The sequence below is a fragment of the Adiantum capillus-veneris genome, chromosome 26 (assembly GCF_014529385.1).
Source record: "Adiantum capillus-veneris isolate H3 chromosome 26, ASM1452938v2, whole genome shotgun sequence".
NCBI classification, from domain to species: Eukaryota; Viridiplantae; Streptophyta; class Polypodiopsida; order Polypodiales; family Pteridaceae; genus Adiantum; species Adiantum capillus-veneris.
The window spans coordinates 131,540,347-131,563,481 of NC_140956.1; the positions used below are offsets into that span (position 1 = coordinate 131,540,347).

Here is a 23,135-nt window from a genome sequence, read left to right on the forward strand (position 1 = left end):
TTGTTTGTTAGGCTTCATTAAGTCACATACAAGATAGAAGATTTACAGTATAAAGATCTACTTCCTGTATATGGCCTTGTAGTTGTGTGAAGTGGAAAAAATAGGCAACTTTACACTTGATGGGTGCTTTTGTTTAGTTGCAATACCAACTTTCTTTGTCCTGAAGGCCATCAAAGTTTTATGACCATTCTCAGTCATTTTTGGCCCCATATTGCTAAAGACTGATCAACATTCTTTTCTTACCTTTGACATTACCCATTGTGCATATGGCTTTCAAGGCATACCTTGTGAAGTGTCGTCTTTTTTTGTTCCTTCTTCTCTTTGTGTTGCTGGGAATCTCTTTAGTGTGTTCTTCACATGGATTATAAATTTTTTCCCTCTTTTTTTAAAAAAATCTCAAAAATAACAAAATAAAACCAAAAATCAAGTCAGTAAAAAGAAAAATCATTCAAAGAGAATTCTAAATGCTATGTACATTGTACACATGTCCCTAGGGGCTCATATATGGATTTTGTCCCCATACTCCTCTTGTAGTGATACTATGAGGGCATATACTCTAAATTTTATCAAAAATCATCACAATCAAACTCAAAAATTTGATGCAACTCACAAAACATTGCTCTCTAATATTGATAATACTAGGTCCGCATTTAGGATGCCTCCCCCCCTCCTATTTGGAGTCCTCCTTGACGACAAGGTATCGCCAAGTGTATGTGTTGTGCTTGCGTAATAAAAAATTGTGCCTATTAAGGCCTTGTAATGTATCCCTATTATGCATACAAAGTAAATGCATGGAAAAATTTATGATATGCAAGATGTGGGTATAAGAAAATTTCTTATAAGCATTTGTTGGCGAGCCTTCCTAGTCTAAGAAATGTGATTATCTTTGAATCTCCTATGTCGTTTGCTTGAATGAAACTTGTAGAGATTTTTTGAAGGCTTACTTATCTGTTTGATGCTTCTTTAGAATCCATTTTAGCCTTGTTGTTGGTTGTTGTATTTGGCATTGCTCCTCAGTAGTGGGTTCTCTTATAACTATACTATAATTGTAGGAGGAATTGAAAGAATTCAAGCGGTGGTGCAATGATAATAGTTTTCTTGGTTTCCTTTGTGTGAGGGCCATGCCAAGGACCATTGGATGCACCATCTTCGAATGGATACACCACGATTCTTGATATCCCTCCCGCTTGAGACCCACACCAAGATAGGAATCCTCCCACTCTTCAATGCCAACTCAAGGGGGTGATAACACCCCAAAATATCTTTCCTTATCGCTTTGAAATTTCCAGTTGAAGTCATTAACCTAAATGTGAACTCGACCTTGCCGGGTTAATTGGTGGGTGTTCTCTAGTTCACCCTTGTTTCAAGGTCACTGAGATGCTTTTTTCTCATTTATGGCCGAGCAGAGTCGTCAGAGCGTTGCCCTAAGATGAGTGTATTTAATAGCTACACAAATTAGTCCTCATTTCCAAGTTTGATTCCCGCTACGTAGATCAAAATCCCTTATCCCGTTTTTGACTGGGCAACATAAAATTGGGTTCAACCTTCCGACCAATAAATTAACCCTCGAGAATCCACCCTCCCACCGAACCATTTGGTAAATGCACCTTCCCAAGGTAGTACTATGATACTAGAAAGCAGTATTCCAATCACGTCAAACCAAGAATACATTTCAAGAATTTGAAAGCAGCATGCAAACTGCTGCATATCCTTGCAAGTGTGCATTTATCAGGTCGTTCCCACCTTTTTTCCTTTTTAGAATATTTTACTTCTTTTTTACTTTATCATTAGTAAAATTATCTAATTATCTTTCAAGCAATTGCATATACTTCTCCAGGCATATCCATATCATCGTCCCAAGACTTGGGTATCTGTCTCCTCCGCCACATGTGGAGGTGATGCCTTGACACAATTTCCAATTCTTATTTTGTGAAAGGCTTACAAAAATAATCTACTCTAGATTCTTTTTAAATAAATAATCCAAGAAACAGAGCAAAGGTCTGTTTGATGAGGAAAATTACAGAATAGTGCATTTAGGTTCCCTTCCTCCTTTTCCCATTGGCATCAGGCCTACCCGGCCTATACCAATTTCTAGACGTATGCGCGGGTCCCTATCACTCGGTCGGGACACACTCCCATTCAATCCTATTTCTAGGACAATGAATGAAGTCAAGATCAGAACATAAACCAACGGTTATTAGTCCTAGCCCAAAAGGACCATCCCTTGCTGCATCCCACAGGTAAACACCTGCACCAGTCTTTTCCAAACATGAGATCTTCTATGTTATGCTAGGGCTATCCACATCAAATATTTTAGAGAAACAATATTGCCTCTTTTGGAAAACTAAAGTTAGTGCCAATATTTAATTTCCTTTGATTTACGGCATTTTATCTCTATTGAGTCGTTTAAATAAGAGTAACTTTAAAGAACAAGAGTAAGATAGTAATTGAAAATTCGATCAACAAAAAGATTGAGGGGAATTAGGGGTAATTATACATATTTGTCACCATTCGTCATGCATACTATTGATTTAAGTATGATCTCGAGGCAATATGGATAAAAAGAGTGCTTTCTACTCTCTGTAGGCCATATTAGCATGGTACTCTAAAGAAATTGAAATAACAACGTAGTTCGTGGTTAGCAATGTTGGTAATTAACAATAGTAAATGATTAATTTATTCTTCTAAGAAAGAGGAAATTTTGCTTATGTAAATATGAGAGATTAAGCATGAATTAACGTAGAATGAAGAGTAACCCTATTTAAGGTGTGCAATGACATAAAGATGACAAGAAAACATTACCTTGGTGTGTGTATGGTAGAGTCTTCTCTTTGCTCTGGGTGATTGAAGAAGCTTGTTGATGTAGTTGACTCTCCCCCTCTTCAAGACCACAAATTGCTCTACTTGGAAGGAGAGAATGGAAAGAGACAAGAGAGATTCAAGCTATGGAAAGCTTAGGGGTTATGAGAGAGTGTAATGGAAAGAAGAAGATCAAGCTATAGGAAGCATGGTTATGGTTTTTTGGCCATTGCTTCTCTTGGAGAGGAGGTGTGTGTAGGAGGTGTGTGTGTGTGTGTGTGTGTGTGTGTGTGTGTGTATTGCAAAAGGCTTGGCTATGGATTCCTGAAGCTTCTCTACAACTTACTCTCTTGTTGCATCCTAAAAATGGAGGAGAGAAGTGAAAAATGAGAAGAGAATTCCTCTTTTTATGCACATTTTTGATAAGTGCTTTCACTTATCTTGATATCTTATCTTCCTTATCTTGATAACTTATCTTTCTTTGATGACTTATCTTACTTATCAAAACTTTCTTAACAAGTTACTTACTGACCTCATCCTTATTGTTGTCTTTCTTTTTCCTTTTTTTTCCCCCTTATGTTTTCCTTTTCCTTTTTCCTTGTCTTATCTTTTTTTCTTTTTCTTTATGTTAGCTAATTTTCCATGCATTGGTTATGCCCCTATTCTTATGGAGTAAGCCAAAAGTGGCTTGTGAGTATACCTTGGTGCTTAAATTGAGCCCAAACTTTTTCGAATATTTTTTTTTATTTTTCATCTTTTTAAGTCGGTGTCTTAGATGTGTTGACCTTGCGTAAGGTCTAGGAGAAGGCCCTTACAGTTTGGGACCCATTTCTTTGTGACTATTGGTTGTTTTGTTGATGCTTCTCTTTTGGGAACCCATACTTGTCCGTGCTTTGTTTGTGTTTAAGGAGACTTCTTTGGGATCCACCTTGTCTTTGTGTCAGTCTTCAACGGTCTTTACTTTAGCTCTTGTACGCTTGGTTGAGGACGGGATTCAGACTTTGGGAGTTGATACTTTAATCGTTTTGAAATCCACATAAACTCCTAAACTCTCTGTGCTTGAATCAACTTTTTTGAAACCCAAATCTGAGTTGCAAAAGCTTGTGACTTTGTGATTTTCTTAGATGTTCTTGCAGGCTTTGATTGTCTTTATTCTAGCATTGGATCTTGTGATTTGTCATCAGAGATCTTTGTCTTCTTGATCCATACTTGCTTTTGTCCAAGATGGCTCTTTGGTATCCAGATTTGTCAAACTTTTTGGTTCTAACTTGTTGTTCTTTGCTCTCTGCCTTCCTTGGTTGTTACTGAAGCCCATAGTGATCATGATGACCTGAGTTTCTGGTAGGGGATGTCATAAGAACCATCACTATCATTGCTATCCTTACTTAACAAGGTTTCATTCTAGAACTTTCCCTTTGTGGTTTGGCTGGTTATGGAAAGTTACTATCTGTTTTCTCTTGGATTGTTGGTTTTGGATGTCTTCTCTAGCCAATTTATTACAGCGTTGTTAGCCCGTTGACATGGATGTACTCTTGGTTGAGTCCTTTCTTCATGTATAGGAGCCGTATGAGGATGCTTGTCCCAGTTGCGTTTTCACTGAGGATTTTGGAATCCACTTTTGATGCACTTTATTCTTGTAGCGGTGACATTGGTTCCTGGGTTTTTGATCTGGAAAATCATAAACCATGCATTAGTTAAAGTGTTGTCCATGTCACCTACTGGCTTGTCTAGATCTCCATTGTCGACATCTTCTTGAAGCTCCAAGTATTCTACAGAGTCATAGAACTCGTCTTCTTCTTTGGTTTTGTTTTCCTGAATTACACTTACTGCAAAATAAGGAATGACATCATAGCCAACTTTATCACAAAACTTTGTTGTTAGATAGTCTTGAATAGCACACACAATCAGAGTAGCCAAGATGTATTCCCATTCAAGTGGCTCTAATTCTCCCTCACGAAAGGGTTCTGGGATATAATCCTTATCTTTGATTGCCCTTTCTAAAATACACTCCTCTCACTTTAAGCTTCCGCATTGTGAAGCTCCATACATCCATAGTTCTTTAGGCTTATCCAACCATGATGGAAGTTCTAATCCTACTATAGTAGTGGAATCAAACTCCTACACAGGGGTTCTTGTCACATCCTTGTAACTATGGTCCTTAAGATTTATTGTTGTTGTGGTTTTCATATGTCTCAGGTAGATATGGTTATAACCCCAATATTGGACCATTTTCAGTTGTCTCATAAATGGTCCTCCTAGAATGATATCATAGTTGTTCTTCTTGCCAAAGTCAACAATAGTAAAGGTTTTCTCATATTCAATGCCACAAGAAGTAACAATTTCTTTTTTTAGCAGTCCTATGGGCCTTTTCGTGTGTCCTTCTGTAAGTTGCAGTTTCATTCTGGTAGCCCTCACTACCGGTTTTCTCTTTTTTTTTCTAGATCTCTTTTGTAGCGATGGCAACACCAACTCCACTATCAAGGATTTTCATGGTTTTTAAACCTTGGAATTTTACAGGAAGAGCGGTGTTCCCATCTTCTCCCTCATAGTACTTGCCTTCCTTGTTTAGTGGCACTAGCCGAGTATTTAGCGATGAGGCATTTCAAACTCTTTGATCCCTTCCTCGTTTTGAGTCATTGATTTTTTGACACCAAATTTCTCTAGGAATTTTCCCAATGTAGCCCACATGTTTGGTTGTATTCTGAGCAAATCGGCTAATGTTATTGTACATGTGACTAATGTCGACAATATGTCTATCATCACTTTTGAATCAATGACCTTTCTGGGAGACAGACTCTCTGATGGGACTGCAACAACATCTGACTTGGTCTCGTACTCTCCCGTATAGGGCATTAGTGTTCTTAGAGAATGGGGTTGACTGTCCATAGATTGTATATATAGATTCTTTGTCTCCCCAATAGATTCCACTTCTAGATTCATTTAAGATCCATCCCCAAATTCCTCTATTGGTGGAAGAGACACTCCTCTTCCATCACCTATTTGGTTACTTGTCTTCTTATCTCACTTGAATGATTGGCTTCTCTGACTTGTTTCCACAGTTTGTCAAGACCATCTATTTATTTAAAATTGTCAGGTATAGCTATGTGAAATCCCTTAGAAGAGTTATTTGTGGCATTCAATACTATCCTTGGCTCATATGCGAGGTCCTTGAGCTTTGGTCTGTGCTCATGACTAGAATCTAGCTCTTTTTGTTCCTAGTTTGGTGGGATTAATGGTGTAACCAACCACCTTTGATTGAGTTTCCTTCTTCATTAGAGCCATCTCATAAGAAAATCTCTTTACTCTATGAGTAAGCTTGGCATCATCAATGAAAAAATCAAGGTCTAGACCAGGCATAGTGGTCAAATGTATACTTCGGATGCTGCTGTGTACGTCCCCTGCTTCTCTTACAATTGACACCCAAAAAACCTCAATCCGCAAACACTCCCTAAACACATCTGACTCTCTTGGGTTGTGAGAACATCTATCATTATAATTAAACCCCATGCAAACTCAACTAGGTAAATTGTTAAGGTGATGTTCAAATATGATCACCTATCTATGGTATGTCCAAACTCTTAACATCTTCCTGGTCTGTTGAAGCCATTGCATGGAGAATGAATGTTTTCTTCACATGTAGAAGATATGCTCATGCCAGCCTGTACAATCTTTCCTTTGTTAGCCACTTTGGGCGGTTGGTCCACGTGATTGTTCGCAATGTCTTGCATTGAGACCAACAAGGATCAATTCCATACTTTAGTGGATGATAAATCAAAACCACATACCTCCACCAATCATCTCTTAAAGCTAGATCAACAATGGACAATGCATGTTTTGTTATTTTTTTGGACAGTGCGTCTGTTTCACAAATGTCTTTTTGTAATTGCTTTGAAACTCTAAAAGAAACATTCTATCCCTATTGGCGATGATCTTTTTCAATGCAAGAGTGTACGTTTCCTGCATGTATTGCATTACTGGTAAAAGATGTTGCGAGATGCAATATCTAATGCAAACTTGTGTAAAAAAACCACAGTGGCACTCACAGGATGTAGTAGTTGCAACACTAGATCAACACGCACATTATGCCATGCTTTTCTCCCTACCCTCTTGTCAATGTCTGCTTGCATCCAACTGTAGACCACACATGGCAATTTCTCCGTGATTGCCTCCTTCAAAGCAAGCCCCATTGCTCGCACCATCCATAACATATCAGTGTAAGATGTTGTCACGTATCCCATCTCATTCAATCTACATTGGATCGACAAGCATAGGATGCTAGTATTATTTGATCATAAAGGCAACACTTGATGTGAACCTGCCTCAAGGTACTTACCTGTTTATACACATCACTATGTTCAACATGTCAGCCTCATTTGTAGAGTCTACTGCCACAAGCTCAACACGAAACCTTTGATGCAAATCGATATCTTTCTCGTAGGCTATGCTTGCAATCACTGGAAAGTTTACTCCCCAATTAACCCCAAAACACGCATTCAAGGTAACCACATAGAGAGCCAAACTCACTTTGTTTAAGAACTTCCATCTAAGCGGCCAACCTATGGTTCCCATCCCATGTATATAGCATTTTTCCACAAAGGTCACCCCAACATGTGTCTTTGATTTTAGCCTCAAACTCTTCATTGACCATTCCCCACAATGGATCCCACGTTTGAATGATTGCATCGTCAACATCCATGCTAGGATGGCCCGATGCATCAATAGAGCATATGAAGGATCCCTTGGGCTCATAATATCCCTCCAACAAAATGGTTTCTGCTAGTGGCTAAAGACGCTTGGAATCCCAACTTACTTGTCTTGATTTCTCAAGTTTTAGTAATCGACAAAAAGGGACCCATGGCAAAATGAAGTTTCATGCTCTACCTGCAGCAACCAAATTATATCAAAACCTCAATCCGTAATAGCTATTGCATAATTTCAATACAAAGATCAATTCCACACCTTTAAATTCCCAAGATGCTTGGAAAACATATCGTGTCGTATAGTGAATCCTCATTATTGGGACAAGAGTGTGATAGAGGTAGGTAGAGAGTCTTTTATAGATGCCTTTTATAGGAATCTTCCCTAACTCTATCTCAATCATCTCTAGTATATCTCTCTCTACCTAAGTTCACAACTCTCTATTGTCAAAATAGTGTCTAGATTCTTTCTCTCTGTACAAATCCATCTTTTTGCATCTCATCAAAACAATCTGAGGCTAAGACACACTCATTGTACTTAGCATAGCCTGAGATCATTGTCTCCAAGTTATAAGGTCTTGTGTTAATAATCTGTGAAAGACATTACGTGCATCTGCAAGGCTTCCACATTTGGCATGCATATCAATAAGTGTATTTCCAATGCATGTTTCCATGTCATAGCCATTCTCTACAATTAGAGAATGTAACAGTCGAGAATAATTTTAGAATGAGCATAAACATGACCCTGTCTGGGTTGATGACTTCTACTAGCATTTGCTTAAAAAATAAAAGGGCCTCCTGGCATGTCTATTGTTAAACTAAATTTCTATTAGTGATTCCTTGATTCACTATCCCTCCCCCCCTCTTTCACCCGGTTCTCTCTCTCTCTCACTTTCAGACTATCGCCCTCAAGATCATCATGTATAGCACTCACCATACATGATAAGCTTGATGGCAATAGTTTGAAAATAAGGAGAGAGAGAGAGAGAGAGAGAGAGAGAGAGAGAGAGAGAGATAGTTCTATTATCGTCCTCGGAGGTCAAATATGACCTATGGGACCAAATGAACATGCACGTGGTGTGAGTGGAGGTCATAAGTGACTCTTGATGCTCAAAAATGGCTGAAATGAGCGCGCAATAGAGAGTCCACATCGTGGTTGGGAGAGGAAGGTATGTAGGGAGAGCTCATGGCTGAATATATGGGAAAAAGAGGACCTAATATGGTCAAAAGCTGAGCACTCAAGTAGAGTGTGGTACTCACTCTCTCGCACTTGATGAGGGCATAAGGTGCAAAGTTGATGAGACTCCTCGCTAGTGCCCCAACATCCTGTCTCGTAGCGTAGAGAATGGGAGCTAAGACGAATAAAGGCAATGGTGCGATGGGATGGGCTCAAGGATGTAGGGATGTTTTTGGTTACCGCGATCAGAGAAGAAGAGAGATTTGTAGTTTGGGGCAATGTGCGTGGTGTAATGGACCGAAGCAAGAACCTCCGAATTTCTCCCAAGCCGTGATACATTGACGTTGTAAGAATGCCAAATTAATTTGGGAGTCGATCGATGCATCCTTGACCAACTGACATGCATCCCATCTTCCAAACCATTTCTTGATGTCAAGCATCCACCCCAAACTTAGTATTTTGCTCTTGCATGTCTTTTGGACCTTTTGACTTGCTTCATATGCGATTCTAGGAAGTCGATACAAAGGGCTACGTTGTGTCTTAAGCATGTACTCCACAACCCTTTGCATGTCCAAGACCTCAATGGGAAGTGATCCGGACTCAAGAAGTAAGAGCATGCCAGGGTGTTTGTGTCTTGATTTGGAGAAAGTTGGTGAGAAAACGCTTTTGGAGATTCTCAAAATCTTTCCAAGTAAACTTCCCGATGCTACCACCCCACACCTCCACTCCATAAAGAAGCACTGGTGTCACCAATGTGTCAAAGAGGTACTTTTTGAGAGCCCAACACTTGATCTCTCTAGCATTGCACATATTCTCAAATGCATAATAAGCCCTCTTTCTGGCTTCCAAGCGACGCATTGCGCAATCCTTCCATCTATGATTGGATGGAACCTCAAGGCCAAGGTACTTGAAGCTATCTACCACTTCAAGTTGCTCATTGTTATATTTGAGGGATTTTCATCATTGAGGGTCTTTACAAGTATAACCTTGGTTTTGGACCCATTCACGATGAGCCCGCTATGCAGGCAAATTTAAAAGCGTTCCAAGACACTCATAAGCTTTTGTGCATCTTCTAAGGTATGTGCCAAGAGCACTACATCATCGGCATAAAGCAAAAGCATGATCACGGTGGGATGGGGGAAATGGGAACACACAGTACATAAACTTGATGCCTCTCTATAACCCAGCGGCGGATACCCGGCACCCCAAACCACTCGGATAGACTCACTCACACACTATTTTCGGTATGACTTTACTAACAAGCTCGCAATTTGCACAGTTCCCGATACACCCGCCTAACCACACACACCTTAGCAGCACTAATTCATCAATATCTCAACACATAGCATCCTTTCCAAGAAAGACGGTATAGCCGCAATCATTAAACTCCTCTCTTACTCTCTCATGCACACACACACAATCCATCTTTCTCCCTCCCTCTCTTTGCTTTACACACTCCTCGAAAAAACACACACGGAATCAAGGTATGAGCACAAGAGAAGACACCAATACGAGATGGATGAGGCAAGCAGAGCGAGGAGCTTTAGATAGGGCAGTGACTGCTTTCAAAGTAAAATATACAAACTCAGTCGATGGCGGTTTTTCCTCCAACTTACAAAACAAGCTCGAGGACAAAAAGTGATCGTCTTTCAACATGGGCTGCTCTCAATAGCCTTGACTTGCCCATGAACCGGAAGGTTTTATGAAAAGGACCGTTATCCTTCTCGCAGAACTGATGATACAACCACCTGCAAGCAATCGACGATCACTGGCTGAATTCAGCGACAGTTCTTGAAGATGCCCCTCTAAGGTCGCCCTTTTCAGCTTTTGCAGCCCGCCCACTCGAGCCCTGGCTTCTCTCGTCACCGGCACAAGGTCTTAGGTCGCCTTCTCTTCCTTGCTTGCAGTAATGCTCCTAGTAACACCTTCGGCCTCTGCTCGGTCCAGGTAGTTGATGAACCTGCCGGCATCTCAGGTTTCTCAAGCTCTCAAGACTTCTCAGCCTGTGTACCCCTTGTTTCTGGCTCCTGGCGGCCCCTCAGGTCTTGGCTTTGCCCTCGTTACTGTAGCGCTGCCTATTAGCTGCCCCGAGTTGGCTTCACTCAGGCTCCTCTTCTCAGCCCGTGTCCTCCTTGTTTTCCCCCTCTGCAGCGTCTTCCTTTTGTCCTCGAAAACACACACACGGAATCAAGGTATGAGCACAAGAGAAGACACCAATACAAGATGGATGAGGCAAGCAGAGCGAAGATGGATGAGGCAAGCAGAGCGAGGAGCTTTAGATAGGGTAGTGAGACTGCTTTCAAAGTAAAATATACAAACTCAGTCGATGGCGGTTTTTCCTCCAACTTACAAAACAAGCTCGAGGACAAAAAGTGATCGTCTTTCAACATGGGCTGCTCTCAATAGCCTTGACTTGCCCATGAACCGGAAGGTTTTATGAAAAGGACCGTTATCCTTCTCGCAGAACTGATGATCCTCAAAAGCTTACAACCACCCGCAAGCAATCGGACGATCTCTGGCTGAATTCAGCGACAGTTCTTGAAGATGCCCCTCTAAGGTCGCCCTTTGCAGCTTTTGCAGCCCGCCAACTCGAGCCCTGGCTTCTCTCGTCACCGGCACAAGGTCTTAGGTCGCCTTCTCTTCCTTGCTTGCAGTAATGCTCCTAGTAACACCTTCGGCCTCTGCTCGGTCCAGGTAGTTGATATTGAACCTGGCAGCTTCTCAGGTTTCTCAGGCTCTCAAGACTTCTCAGCCCGTGTACTCCTTGTTTCTGGCTCCTGGCGCCCTTCCAGGTCTTGGCTTTGCCCTCGTTACTGTAGCGCTGCCTATTAGCTGCCCCGAGTTGGCTTCACTCAGGCTCATCTTCTCAGCCCGTGCCCTCCTTGTTTTCCCCCTCTGCAGCGTCTTCCTTTTTCTTGAAAACAACTCGTCAACCCCCCCCCCCAAAACAGGGCCTCTTCTTCACCTAACCCGCCGGCTTTTTCCAACTGCATGCCCTCCTCAGACAATCCCTCTGCATGGCGCTCACCTGCATGGCCGTTTTTCCCTTCACTTGTCCACGCCCTTGGCAACTCTCCATGCGGTACCACTTTTGTCCTCGGCGTCCCCTTGACTGCCGCTTCACTCTTGCACTGCAACTTCAAGGCGGCCATGCAGCAACACACGGATGGCGCAAGACTCTCATCACCTACCGCCTTCTGTCGTTTTTTCTTTTTTTATTCAATTTATAAAAGGGGCCGCTCCCGCTGGAAGCTGACCACCTCCAGAAGCCATAAAAACTTTACCATCATTGGAAAACGACCCGGCTTTCACGGCCGCAGGATGATAACAATTGGCTGCTACAAGCATTGGATGCTTTGACCCTTCGTATAATCATGGTAGATCTTAGCTTTAAGGTGAAATGGATCCGCAAAAATCTTCAATTGACAATTCAATGGTCGAACCATAGAGGAGCTGAAAACCATGTCCATGCATCTGCAAGCATAACGACCATTAGGGATTTAAAACTAATCCTTGACCTGCTAATTGCCACGCTTGTCATACACATCATGATCAAGCTTGCCGCTATCGGCATCTGGCACCGACTCCACCGCTTCGATCTGTATCTGCATGATTCCATAGCGAGGCTATAGACATTATTATGGACCAACATAAACTAGTTGTACCATCATTGCCCAACCCACTGGTTCAACCAATGAGAGCTCTTATTATGCAAAATTGTAAACATGCTAACACTATGCAAAGATGAAATAAGGTTATATAAACAAAGTTTTTTCATGTCTTTTTGCTATCTTGGACTGCACCCTTAAGTGGGATGCCCAACCCCTTCAATAAGAACCTGATGAGCATCTGGTGTGAGAGCTCTGTCGAAATAGAGCTTGAGACGAACTCCATTTACCCTGTGTCGAAGGAGCTTACCATTGGACCGCTCTAACTGATAAGTACCATTAGGGAAAGCTTTGGAAATTTTGTAGGGCCCAATCCACTTCTTCGTGAACTTTTTCTGAAATGTGAAATCAAGGTAGCTCTCGTACTTCATTATAACCATATCCCTTCTTGTAGCTTCTTCTTTGGCAATCTCTGATTGAACTTCGCCATACGTTTCTCTCTTTGTTGCACATAGAAATCTGCTGCAGTCTCATGATCCATCTTCAGAGTCTCCAAGTATGTGATTCTGTCCTACAAAATATCTCGCTGATTCACATTAACTCGCCATAAACCTTTTAATGCACCTAATTGGATGTGTACAGGTAAGACTGCTTCTTTGCCAAACACCAATTCGTAGGGGGTGAAATTGGTGGCCACTTTATAAGAAGTTCGGTAGGCCCAAGCATTTGTCAAGATTCCCCTCCCAATCTTCTACCTGTTTATAAATATACTTGGTGAGCATTTTAATGATTTGACCATTTGCACTTTCAACTAAACCGTTACATTGTGGGTGATAGGGAGATGAGAATCTGTGTTGAGTTCCCATCTTCTCTACCAAAGCACGTACTAGCTTGCTGCGGAATCCCTGTCCTCTATCTGATATCAAAACCCATGGCACTCCAAACCGATAGCAGACAGAATCAAATACAAACTGGGCAACTGAAAGAGCATTAACCTCCTTGACCGCTTTGGCTTCTACCCATCTAGTGAGGTAGTCGATTGCTACCAAGATGTACTTTTTTCCACTTGTAGACTTGGGAAGCGGGCCGATAGCATCCAATCCCCACTTTTCGAACGCATTTTGGGCCAAGATAGCCCCTTGTGACTCTGCCACTAAACGTCGCTCACCCATAACTTGACATTCGTGGCACGCCTTACACCAATAATGAACATCCAGTACAAGACATGGCCACCAAAAACCTGCTCTAAGAATACGAAAGAGTACCTGATCTTTACCTTAATGTCCGCTTTCTTCATGGCATTGTGTCAAAACCATGCCGATCTCCTCCTTGTATAGAACTCTCCTCAGTACTCCATCATGGCCGTATACCATAAGGTCCTCGCCTATCAAAGTGAACCTGCTAGCCTTTCGAGCAACCCTTTTCCTCTGTAGCCTGGACATACCTGCGGGACCTTCACCTGTGCCCAAGAAATCATCAACATCTTTCAGTGTTTCCCTACCTGCATAGCTGGCCGGCGTCACATATAACCCTTCTACATGTATCTGTACTCGGCTACTACTGGCTAACTGGTCAGCTTCTTGATTTTGCTCCCTCCGAACATGCTTGAATTGTACCACCTCAAAAAACTTCAATAACTTCTTAATAGAAAAAAACCAATGCTTGAGAGAATCTCTTTTCACCTGCCATTGCCCTAAGAGTTGTTTGATAACCAAGAGAGCGTCTCCCTTCACTATGAGTCTGGATATCCCAAACTCGATACACTGCTTAAGGCCCAAGTGGAGAGCCAAGTATTCTGCTTCGTTGTTTGTATGCACATCCTCCAAATCATAAGCCTTTGAGAAAATAGTGTTACCTTGTGGATCCTATATAACGACTCCACCTTTAGCTTTTTGGACTACCCTCCTGTAAGCACCATTGAACCACATGACAAAAGCTTTTTTTAGATCCGGTTCATCGTTTGCCTCTTCTCGAATCACCCTGGGGTACACTGGCAAATCTACACCCTTATTTACCAGTACGTCTGCGAGATGTGACCTGCAAGTGTGATCAATTTTAAATTCAAAATCAAACTCCTGTAACTCTAGTACCCACTTCATAATGCGTCTTCCTGGTCATAAATGAAGCACCACTTCAGGTAATAGATTGTTAGAGGTAAGAACATAAAACCTGCGAACAATCAAATGCACTTTGAACTTTCTGCAAGCAAACACTAGTGTCATCACCCACTGCTCAGCCTCTGTGTAAGACATCTCTCCTGGACTGATGACCCGACTCTCAAAGTAGACGGGTTTGTAGCACCGCCCTACCTTTTGTAGTAGGACCGCACCAATTCCAACTGTACCTACTGTCATAGCGACATAAAAATCATCCTCATGATTGGGAGGACAAATAGTAGGCAGTTGGAATAAGATTTCTTTAACCCTGTCAAAAGAAACTTGTGTGTCTTGTTATAGAATGGATATTTTATTATTTATTGCAGCTGACAGGTGGAAAAGACTAGACCCAACTAGGCCTATGCGAATGAAAATATATACATTGTACATTTTATTATTCAAGTGCTCTTTTTTGAGCTTTGGCCATTTATAACCGACCGGCCAGTTTGTAATCAATTTGACCATTCAAGAATCTATAAATTAAATATGTGCAAGAGGGAAATGGTCACTCTTGAACGGAGGGAGATTGTACCCAATGCTTGTGTCTTGTTCTCTCCTCTCCTCTCTTCTCTCTCGCCGTGCCGGCGTAGCACTCAGCTCTAGGAGGTGCGCCTGCACGCGTTCTTTCGCTCTCTCCCGCTCTCTATCTCTCTCTGTTCGTGTACGACTTGATTATATGCTCACAGGCTTTGTCAGGTATGTGTATTTGCGGTGTTTTGTTGTTTCCATCATGCTATTCGAGGTATTTTGCAGGGATGCTACGTCTTCTGTCTGTAGCAGTGGTATCAGAGCTTAGATCGACGTCCTTCGTATACAAATGGTTGCTATGAAGGAATTTCGATTCACAATATTGATGAAGCTAAGTTATCCTTAAATTTTATCTACTTCTTTGCTCTCCTTATGTTTGCTGACATTGTTTTTGTTGTCTTCACCAATCGAAGCTCTCGATGTATGTATGATGTATGTATTAAAGAAACTTATGGCTTTTGCATGTTTTCAATAGAGGGGACGTATAAGCTAACAAGAGACATACCTGATAACAACGCGATTTTGATTAAACACATAAAAGAGAATAACATAGATATGTGGAAACATCTTCGTAAGTAGGTAGATTAATTAATATTATATACAATGTTTGATAGAAGAAGAGAGGGAGGGAATCCCTCATCCCACGGGAAGGAAGGATATTCTAAGAAGATGATTGTTCGATCATCAAAACCATGTCACCATCTGCCTAAGATCAAAGTGTGAAAGTTAGGGGATAACTCTACCACACTCCCAAGAAACAAATAGCCGCTAGGACACTATGTTGAGAGACCACATCTTGCAAGGGACAATGTCCTCATGACGGTTACGAGCAGAGCCATGACAGTGCAGCTTTTGAACTATCGGAGCAATAGCGATGGCGCATAAGCACTTAACAATGGAGAAAGGGAAAAAAAAAAAAGCTGAAGCAATAGACGGTATCAACAAAAATTTCACCACGACGAACCCTTGGGTCTGCACCATCACAACAGTGGCGACAATCATTTGACAAGGACCAGCACACCAACTCGACAGAGCCATACAACATGCATGCAGCTAACCACCCGTGAAACCCTTCTGATCACTCCCTCACTTAAGTTAGCTGTACTATTGTACGCAGCCGCTGTTCTTCAATGGCCCACATCTGCACTAACTTATTTGCAAGAGAAGCGGCTACTCCAGTGCATGGCCGGCTACTCCAGTTGCGACTGCACTCACTCCTAGCCCCACGCAATCTCTCTCACTTTCTCTCTCTCTCTCTCTCTCCTCCCAGTCAGCCTACCTACTGAACCACCCCGTATCTATCTCTTTCTCTCTCTCTGGAATTTTTTGAGCCACCACCTCTCTCTCTCTCTCGTGAGGTGACAAACTCTCTCTCTCTCTCTCCCTCTCTCGTTGTTGCCCACACCATGCAAAGGGTGGCTGCCTACTCTTTCTTTCTCTCAGTTGTGCTACCATCCGCCTGGACGCCTCATGCAAACGACGCTCTCTCTCTCACTCTCTCTCTCTCTCTCTCTCTCTCTCTCTCTCTCTCTCTCTCTCTCTCTCTCTCTCTCTCTCTCTCTCTCTCTCTCTCTCTCTCTCTCTCTCTCTCTCTCTCTCTCTCTCTCTCTCTCTCTCTCAGTTTCTTGCATGTCGTCACCTACCCAGGAACCAGTGGCGCGCACTCACTTAACATGTAGCCCGCTCGCAACCGGTGGCTCTGAATTACCTGCCCCGCCAGTATCCTACCTCGTACGGCTCGTTCTCATAGTGGTTGCAGGTGACGCGACGGACCTCACCTCAACAACCTAAGTATGCGTCGTGAAAATACGTCTACCATACCTCTCTCAACATCCACCAATGGCCAATAACGGTTCGCTGCATGGCTGCAACACACAACCAACCTATCCTAAGCATGGCAGCTGTGGGTCCAAGCATCTCCAACACACGCACATAAGAGCGAAAGAGTGTGGCGGACAGTTTCGTAAGCAGTATCGGAACGCTACTGACCTTTTCTGCTAACTCCATGCCTATTTCTTCTCATCGACTAGCCCCATCGCTATTGCTTGCTAAGGTTGCAACTCATGATGGCGGAAGCTTTTGAAGTGGCAGCTTGGCTCAAGTCACTACCATATGCGTGGGGGGTTTCAACCCACAGTGACCAAGTTCGCGGACCCCATAGCCCACATTTCAAAAATTGAAGCAGAAGTTCGAAGACAACGATAATGGCTGACCTCAGTCGCTCTCTTCTTCTTAACACTTCTGACTCGGGCTCCACCCATGGTTCCTCGGCATGTGAGCTTGAGGTGCGACGTAGTATGGGCGGTTGCATGCCCCCGCACAGGTAGGTCATCACAGTATGAGTGGTTGATGTCCTCTTTTGTAGTATCCCCTCTTCTTGCTTCATTGAAGGAGACAAGGAGCTTAAACCCTTGCCCAGAAGCTCGTCTAGCAGAGTGGGGAGAGCTACACCTTGGCGCAAAGCCAACAATTTTCTCGTGCCCGTTTGAAAACTTCCAGAGATCTTTCCCGCCTGTAAACATGCCGCCAGATGCCCCTTTTGGTTTATCTAGTCTTTTAGCACTCCCCCCCCCACCCCCCCTTCTTGCTCTCTCTCCCCCTCGTTTGACGCATCCGACACCCACACAACAGTGGCGTCCCCCCGACTACTTAGAGAGACAGAAATTAGCAAAGCTCTTCGGTGTCCGATGCAATAGTTTCTCGGATACTGCATGACACGGCATTCCCGGGACATTGGTGATAGGGATCTTGCTTTCAACCGGGTCGATTTTAGTCTCTCTTTACCTCATTTGATTTTGTATTTAGACATTGTGTTCGATTCACACCGATTGTGTCAATTTGGCCTAATATGTAAATTTGGCTTTTTTGAAGACGAGTAATGTAACATTTCGTTTCATTTTGCTCTCTCTGTTTTCCCCCCACTACTTAAAGATCCGGACATTGATGAAGTTCTTCAATAATCTCTGTAATACTTTCTCCGACAATGTGTTGTGGGCGATTGCTGATGATGATGCTAGCTTTTAATTTCGTCAAGTCTTTTACTTTATTTTTGTACCCCGACATTGGAGATAAATTCCCAAGGATTGTATCTGATTGTTCTCATAGGAAATTTTATCATTTTGAAGACTGTTAATATAACATTTCATTTCATTTCTTTCTCTCTCTCTCCCTCTCCCCACCTCGTCTGCGATTTGTGCACACATACCTACAACCAATGCCGTCTATCAGTTCACAATGAGTTATTACTAGGGTGACATCTCTTTTGATTAGCATGGAGTATTATTGCAATTGTTCTAATTAAATGGAGTTATATATATTGGCAATGAGAACACTTTAACTAAAAATGCTTCTCAAATTTTTCTTAAATTTTTAATTTTATTTTTGTGGCTTTCTACACACACTCACTTGTCAATTCCGATGATACACACACACACACACACACACACACACACACACACACACACACACACACACACACACACACATTATGTTTGAATATCTTGATAATATGGCATTCCCTGCTTGATGCATCTTTATTCTTCTATTCAAGCTAATTAATTAGACCTTTACTTTGCCAATTTTGAATGACAAGGGTATACCTCGTATTGTCCGTGTTATCTGACTATCAAGGCATTATTTAGCTTGCTTTAAGTAATTTGTACAAGCGGTAGAATCCCATCATACCCACTACAAGTTTAACCGACAAATTTAATTATGTGGTTTTGCAAGGCATTTTTTTTAATGCTCAAGAAACCTCCATTCTCCTACATCATTTTATGTCTAACTAGAAATGCATGTCGTAAATGAAGGATTCTAGGACAGAGCAGCTAAGACTGTATTAATTTTGTGTTGTTTATAATTCCCCCTCACTTTTTAATCAATACTTGTATTAAATGAGATTGCTATTGCGATCATTTCACATTGCGCTATGCATCTACTTACATGAACCGAGGTGCTTCTACCAATGCATAAAAAAAATGTCAATACTTTGTTACTCAACCTTACTCCAATGTGGTGTGAACGAGGTAGTACATTTTTAATGTTTTTATGCCTGGTCTAGTCCATTGGTCACATGCACACAGATTCGCCGATTTAGGCAGTGTGTAGATACTCATCTTGGTGCAGATCCGCCGATTTAGGCAGCACATTGATAAATTGCAGATTCATGATTCTTAAATAGTATCAAATGCATATTCGCCGATTTAGGCAGCACATCTTAGTGGTGTAGATTCGCCGATTTAGGCAGCACCTATCACAAAATCATGCTACAGTGGCTAGCCACCACTGCAATTGTTATGATTTTTTTACCCGGGTACATAATGAAAGTGATTTGAATTTGGACTTATATTGTGGAATTGGAATTGGATTGGGATTTGGTATCTTGTGATTATTACGGCAGTGCTTATGAGATGAAACTTGACATTATGAGATTGATGATGAGCGTGACCAATGATATCCTGATTCATCAGGGTATGACATATACTGCTTATTCTAGTGGTATGGGACACTAGAATAGGTAGTATGTGGATGACGACAGGCATAAGCAATATTGTCTAATTTAATGTATTTTTTTCTTTTACTATTTGATACAGATTTCTAATCATTGTTTTTAACAAGTATTGTCTGCAGATTTTTTTCTTCGCAACTGAGGACAGTTGCTTTCCAACGGAGAGGTATGTTATAGAATACATATTTTATTATTTATTGCAGCTGACAGGTGGAAAAGACTAGACCCAACTAGGCCTATGCGAATGAAAATATATACATTGTACATTTTATTATTCAAGTGCTCTTTTTTGAGCTTTGGCCATTTATAACCGACCGGCCAGTTTGTAATCAATTTGACCATTCAAGAATCTATAAATTAAATACGTGCAAGAGGGAAATGGTCACTCTTGCACGGGGGGAGATTGTACCCAGTGCTTGTGTCTTGTTCTCTCCTCTCCTCTCCTCTCTTCTCTCTCGCCGTGCCGGCGTAGCACTTCGCTCTAGGAGGTGCGCCTGCATGAGTTCTTTCGCTCTCTCCCGCTCTCTATCTCTCTCTGTTCGTTTACGACTTGATTATATGCTCACAGGCTTTGTCAGGTATGCGTATTTGCGGTGTTTTGTTGTTTCCATCATGCTATTCAAGGTATTTTGCAGGGACGCTACGTCTTCCGTCTGTAGCATGTCTTCCGTCCATTGAAAGCCATGAACCTGTTGACTCATTTTTTGAAGTGGGTACACATACTGTGAAAGCATCCAAAAGAAGCGAGAGAGGTACTTCAACTTATGCAAAAATGATGCCAAACTTGTAGCACTTTGGGGAGGCTCCATCAACAGTACAAGAGCCTTTACCTTTTCCGGATTAGCTTCAATACCATTTTGTGAGACCACATGCCCTAGAAGATGAGCTCGAGGTTGAGCTAACTTGCATTTTTTGGGATTCAATTGACCACCCGCTTCATCCAATCGATGAAAACATAACTTTAACTTTGACAAATGATCACTCCTAGAGCTATAACATCCTATGTCATCCATGAAAACTCTGATAAACTTACCGAGGTAGGGACCAAACACTTTAGTCATTCAATCTTGAAAAGTTGCATAGGCATTCACCAAACCGAAAGGCATTCTACGGTAGGCAAAACAGTCCCATGGCGAAATGAAAGTGGTTTTCAACTGGTCTTCAAGTGCTATGCCTATTTGGAAGTACCCAGAGAAGCCGTCCACAATAGATTATCTTTCATGACCTGCAACTTGATTTAAAATTTCATCCTGAAAGGGTAAAGGATAATAGTTCCGCTTGGTTGCAGCATTTAAAGGCTTATAATCGACACACACTTGCCGGCCATTTGCCGTTCTTCTTAGGTGTTATAACAACTGGGGAGACCCAGTCAGATTCTTGCACGGGGTAGATAATACCTGCATCCAATAGCTTGTTGATCTCCTGCCAACGAGCTTCCTGCTGAATTTCCCCTAACCTCCTTAGCTTTTGCGCCTTTGGTTTATGCCCCTCCTTGAGTATGATCCTGTGTTCAACTTCCTTGGCACTTCGCAAATCTTTATACTCAATGGCAAACAAATTAGGATAGGATGCACAGAGTTGCACATAACTTTCCTTCTCTTGCTCTGTTAAGTCTTCTCCTAGCATACCTCTTACTTCTTGGACATCGATAGGGGAAACTTGAGCTTGCATACCTTCTTTTGAAATAGAGTTATCGATAGTAACCCCAAAGAGATCAGCATCAACATGGAGGAGATCGTCATCACTCTTTCTCTCTTCTGTATCTGTGTAGCCTTCATCATAGGTTGACTCCTTCTCGTATTCGTAGCTTGTTGTAGAGTCATCTCCCTCATCTTTCTCCATGGGATGAGAGCAACTCTCCCTTGTCCGTAGATCAAGCATCACATGTCTATCATTCTCTTTATCAAATAAAGTAAATACCCCTTTCCCCCAATCTTGTTTAGCCCCCATTGCAAGAAGCCATGGTCTACCCAATATGATACGGTAAGCATTGTCGCCAGCTTTCATAACAAAAAAATCAATAAGGCATTCAACACCCATAACCTTTACCTTCACATCCTGTGCTATACCCAAACATCTGTCCTTGGTATGGTTGGGCATCCTCATTCGCACATTAGATCTTACCACTGCTTTAACTCCTGCATCTTTCATGGCGGATTCGGTCATGACACATACCTGGGCCCCTCCATTGACGTATGCCTATACCTGCATCTTCTTTTCAACAATAGAATGAACAAGTGGAAGCACATCCACTGGACTCCCAACCCTCAATGCTAGATTCCCCACAGTATGCACTCTTGTTCTGTCCCGTGGAAGCCTGATACTAGCACTAGTAGACCACTGACATCGCAATTTAGGATTTAAGGCAAGCATCTGACCGAAAGTAATATTAGCCTTTTGGTTCTTGACATCACTCACCAAGTCATATTCGGGATGATCCCTTCCAAGTGGGTAGTCGGATTGCTTGATCTTGCGTCTCCTTCTTCGTTTTCTTGTTTCTGCTTGCTCTCTATCTTCGCCGACTTTCCCTTTGCCTTTGCGAGCTCTATTCTCCCACTCTGTCTCCGTCTCTCTTCCTTCACGTGCTCTCTTGTTGGCCAAAACATCCACTATCTGCTCCTCTACTCCAATTATATTAACACGATGAACTTCTTCATTACCTTGAGGAGCGGGAGGCACGTGATTGTCAGACTATTGATCTCTTTGTCCATTGAATTGCTCTTGTCCCCTCCCTCTTCCGAATAGTGGATACATACCTCCTCTTTCCCTTGGTGGATGCGGACAATCTGGTACGTAATGTCCTTCTTCGCCGCAATTATAGCAACGGCCAGGCAACTGCCTAGCTCTTCCTCTACCCGCTCTTTGCTTCCCTCTGTCCATCACACTCAAATGAAGCTCTTGCATTTGTTCCGATAAATCTTGAACAGTACGTACCCATTGTTGAGGAATAGCTGCCACTCCACGAGTTGCTTGATCTTCTGCACGAACCTCGCCTTGAGGGCTTGGTGACTGCTGCTCGTATCCCATCATACCTTATTCGATCTTCTTCTTGATCTTCCTGCTTTTTGCTCGAGAAATTGCTACAGCACCGTTGTAGTTCTCGGGGCTTTCGAAATCCACCTTTTCTCGTACCTTGGGATGTAGGCATGCCATAAACTTGTCCATCTGGAAGTAGTGGCCGTTAGCCAATTGCATCGATGTGGCTAATTCTGCCGAACATTCTTCAAACCGATTAAGAAAAACAATAAATTCTTCACTTACATCTTGCTTGAGAGATTTTAGCTTCGCGTCCATATACATAGGTGATACTTCTTTTCGAAATTTTTTAAAAAAACTAGTCCGTAGAGCCGGCCATGCATGTCGTGGCTCTCCCTACAATGTGTAACCATGCTTTCGCCTTGCCTTCTAACACCAATGGTATAGTGTCCATCTTGCTGTCTTCATTAGGCATCCGCAATGATATCATGTATACTTCAAAGTCTGCAATCCAATCGACTGGATCCTCCTCACCTGTATAAATAGGGCCATAGCTTCGAGAAGCCATGTTATCCTTCGATTGATCCTAGCACTGTCTTCTTCAAAGCGATCAGCGAGTCCTCAGTGGGGGAACCACTGATGGTATGGGAGAAATGGGAACACACAGTACATAAACTTGATGCCTCT

The 23,135-nt window shown here is 42.3% G+C and overlaps 1 protein-coding gene and 2 pseudogenes across 1 annotated transcript; all 3 read right to left on the bottom strand.

The window, feature by feature from the left end:
* Nucleotides 1–12,194: 12,194 nt before the first annotated feature.
* LOC147424219 (uncharacterized) lies at nucleotides 12,195–14,635 on the bottom strand (annotated as a pseudogene).
* A 5,731-nt stretch (nucleotides 14,636–20,366) lies between these two features.
* LOC147424220 (uncharacterized) lies at nucleotides 20,367–21,638 on the bottom strand. Its single transcript, XM_086502068.1, has one exon. It carries the CDS (start codon nucleotides 21,636–21,638, stop codon nucleotides 20,772–20,774), a length of 867 nt encoding a protein of 288 aa, XP_086358194.1. The 3' UTR covers nucleotides 20,367–20,771.
* Nucleotides 21,639–21,671: 33 nt separating this feature from the next.
* On the bottom strand, nucleotides 21,672–22,740 carry LOC147424221 (uncharacterized; annotated as a pseudogene).
* Between the last annotated feature and the right edge of the window lie 395 nt (nucleotides 22,741–23,135).

Excerpts from the sequence above, each read along its gene's own strand:
- LOC147424220 (XM_086502068.1), bottom strand. The coding sequence starts at position 21,638 with ATGACCGAATCCGCCATGAAAGATGCAGGAGTTAAAGCAGTGGTAAGA.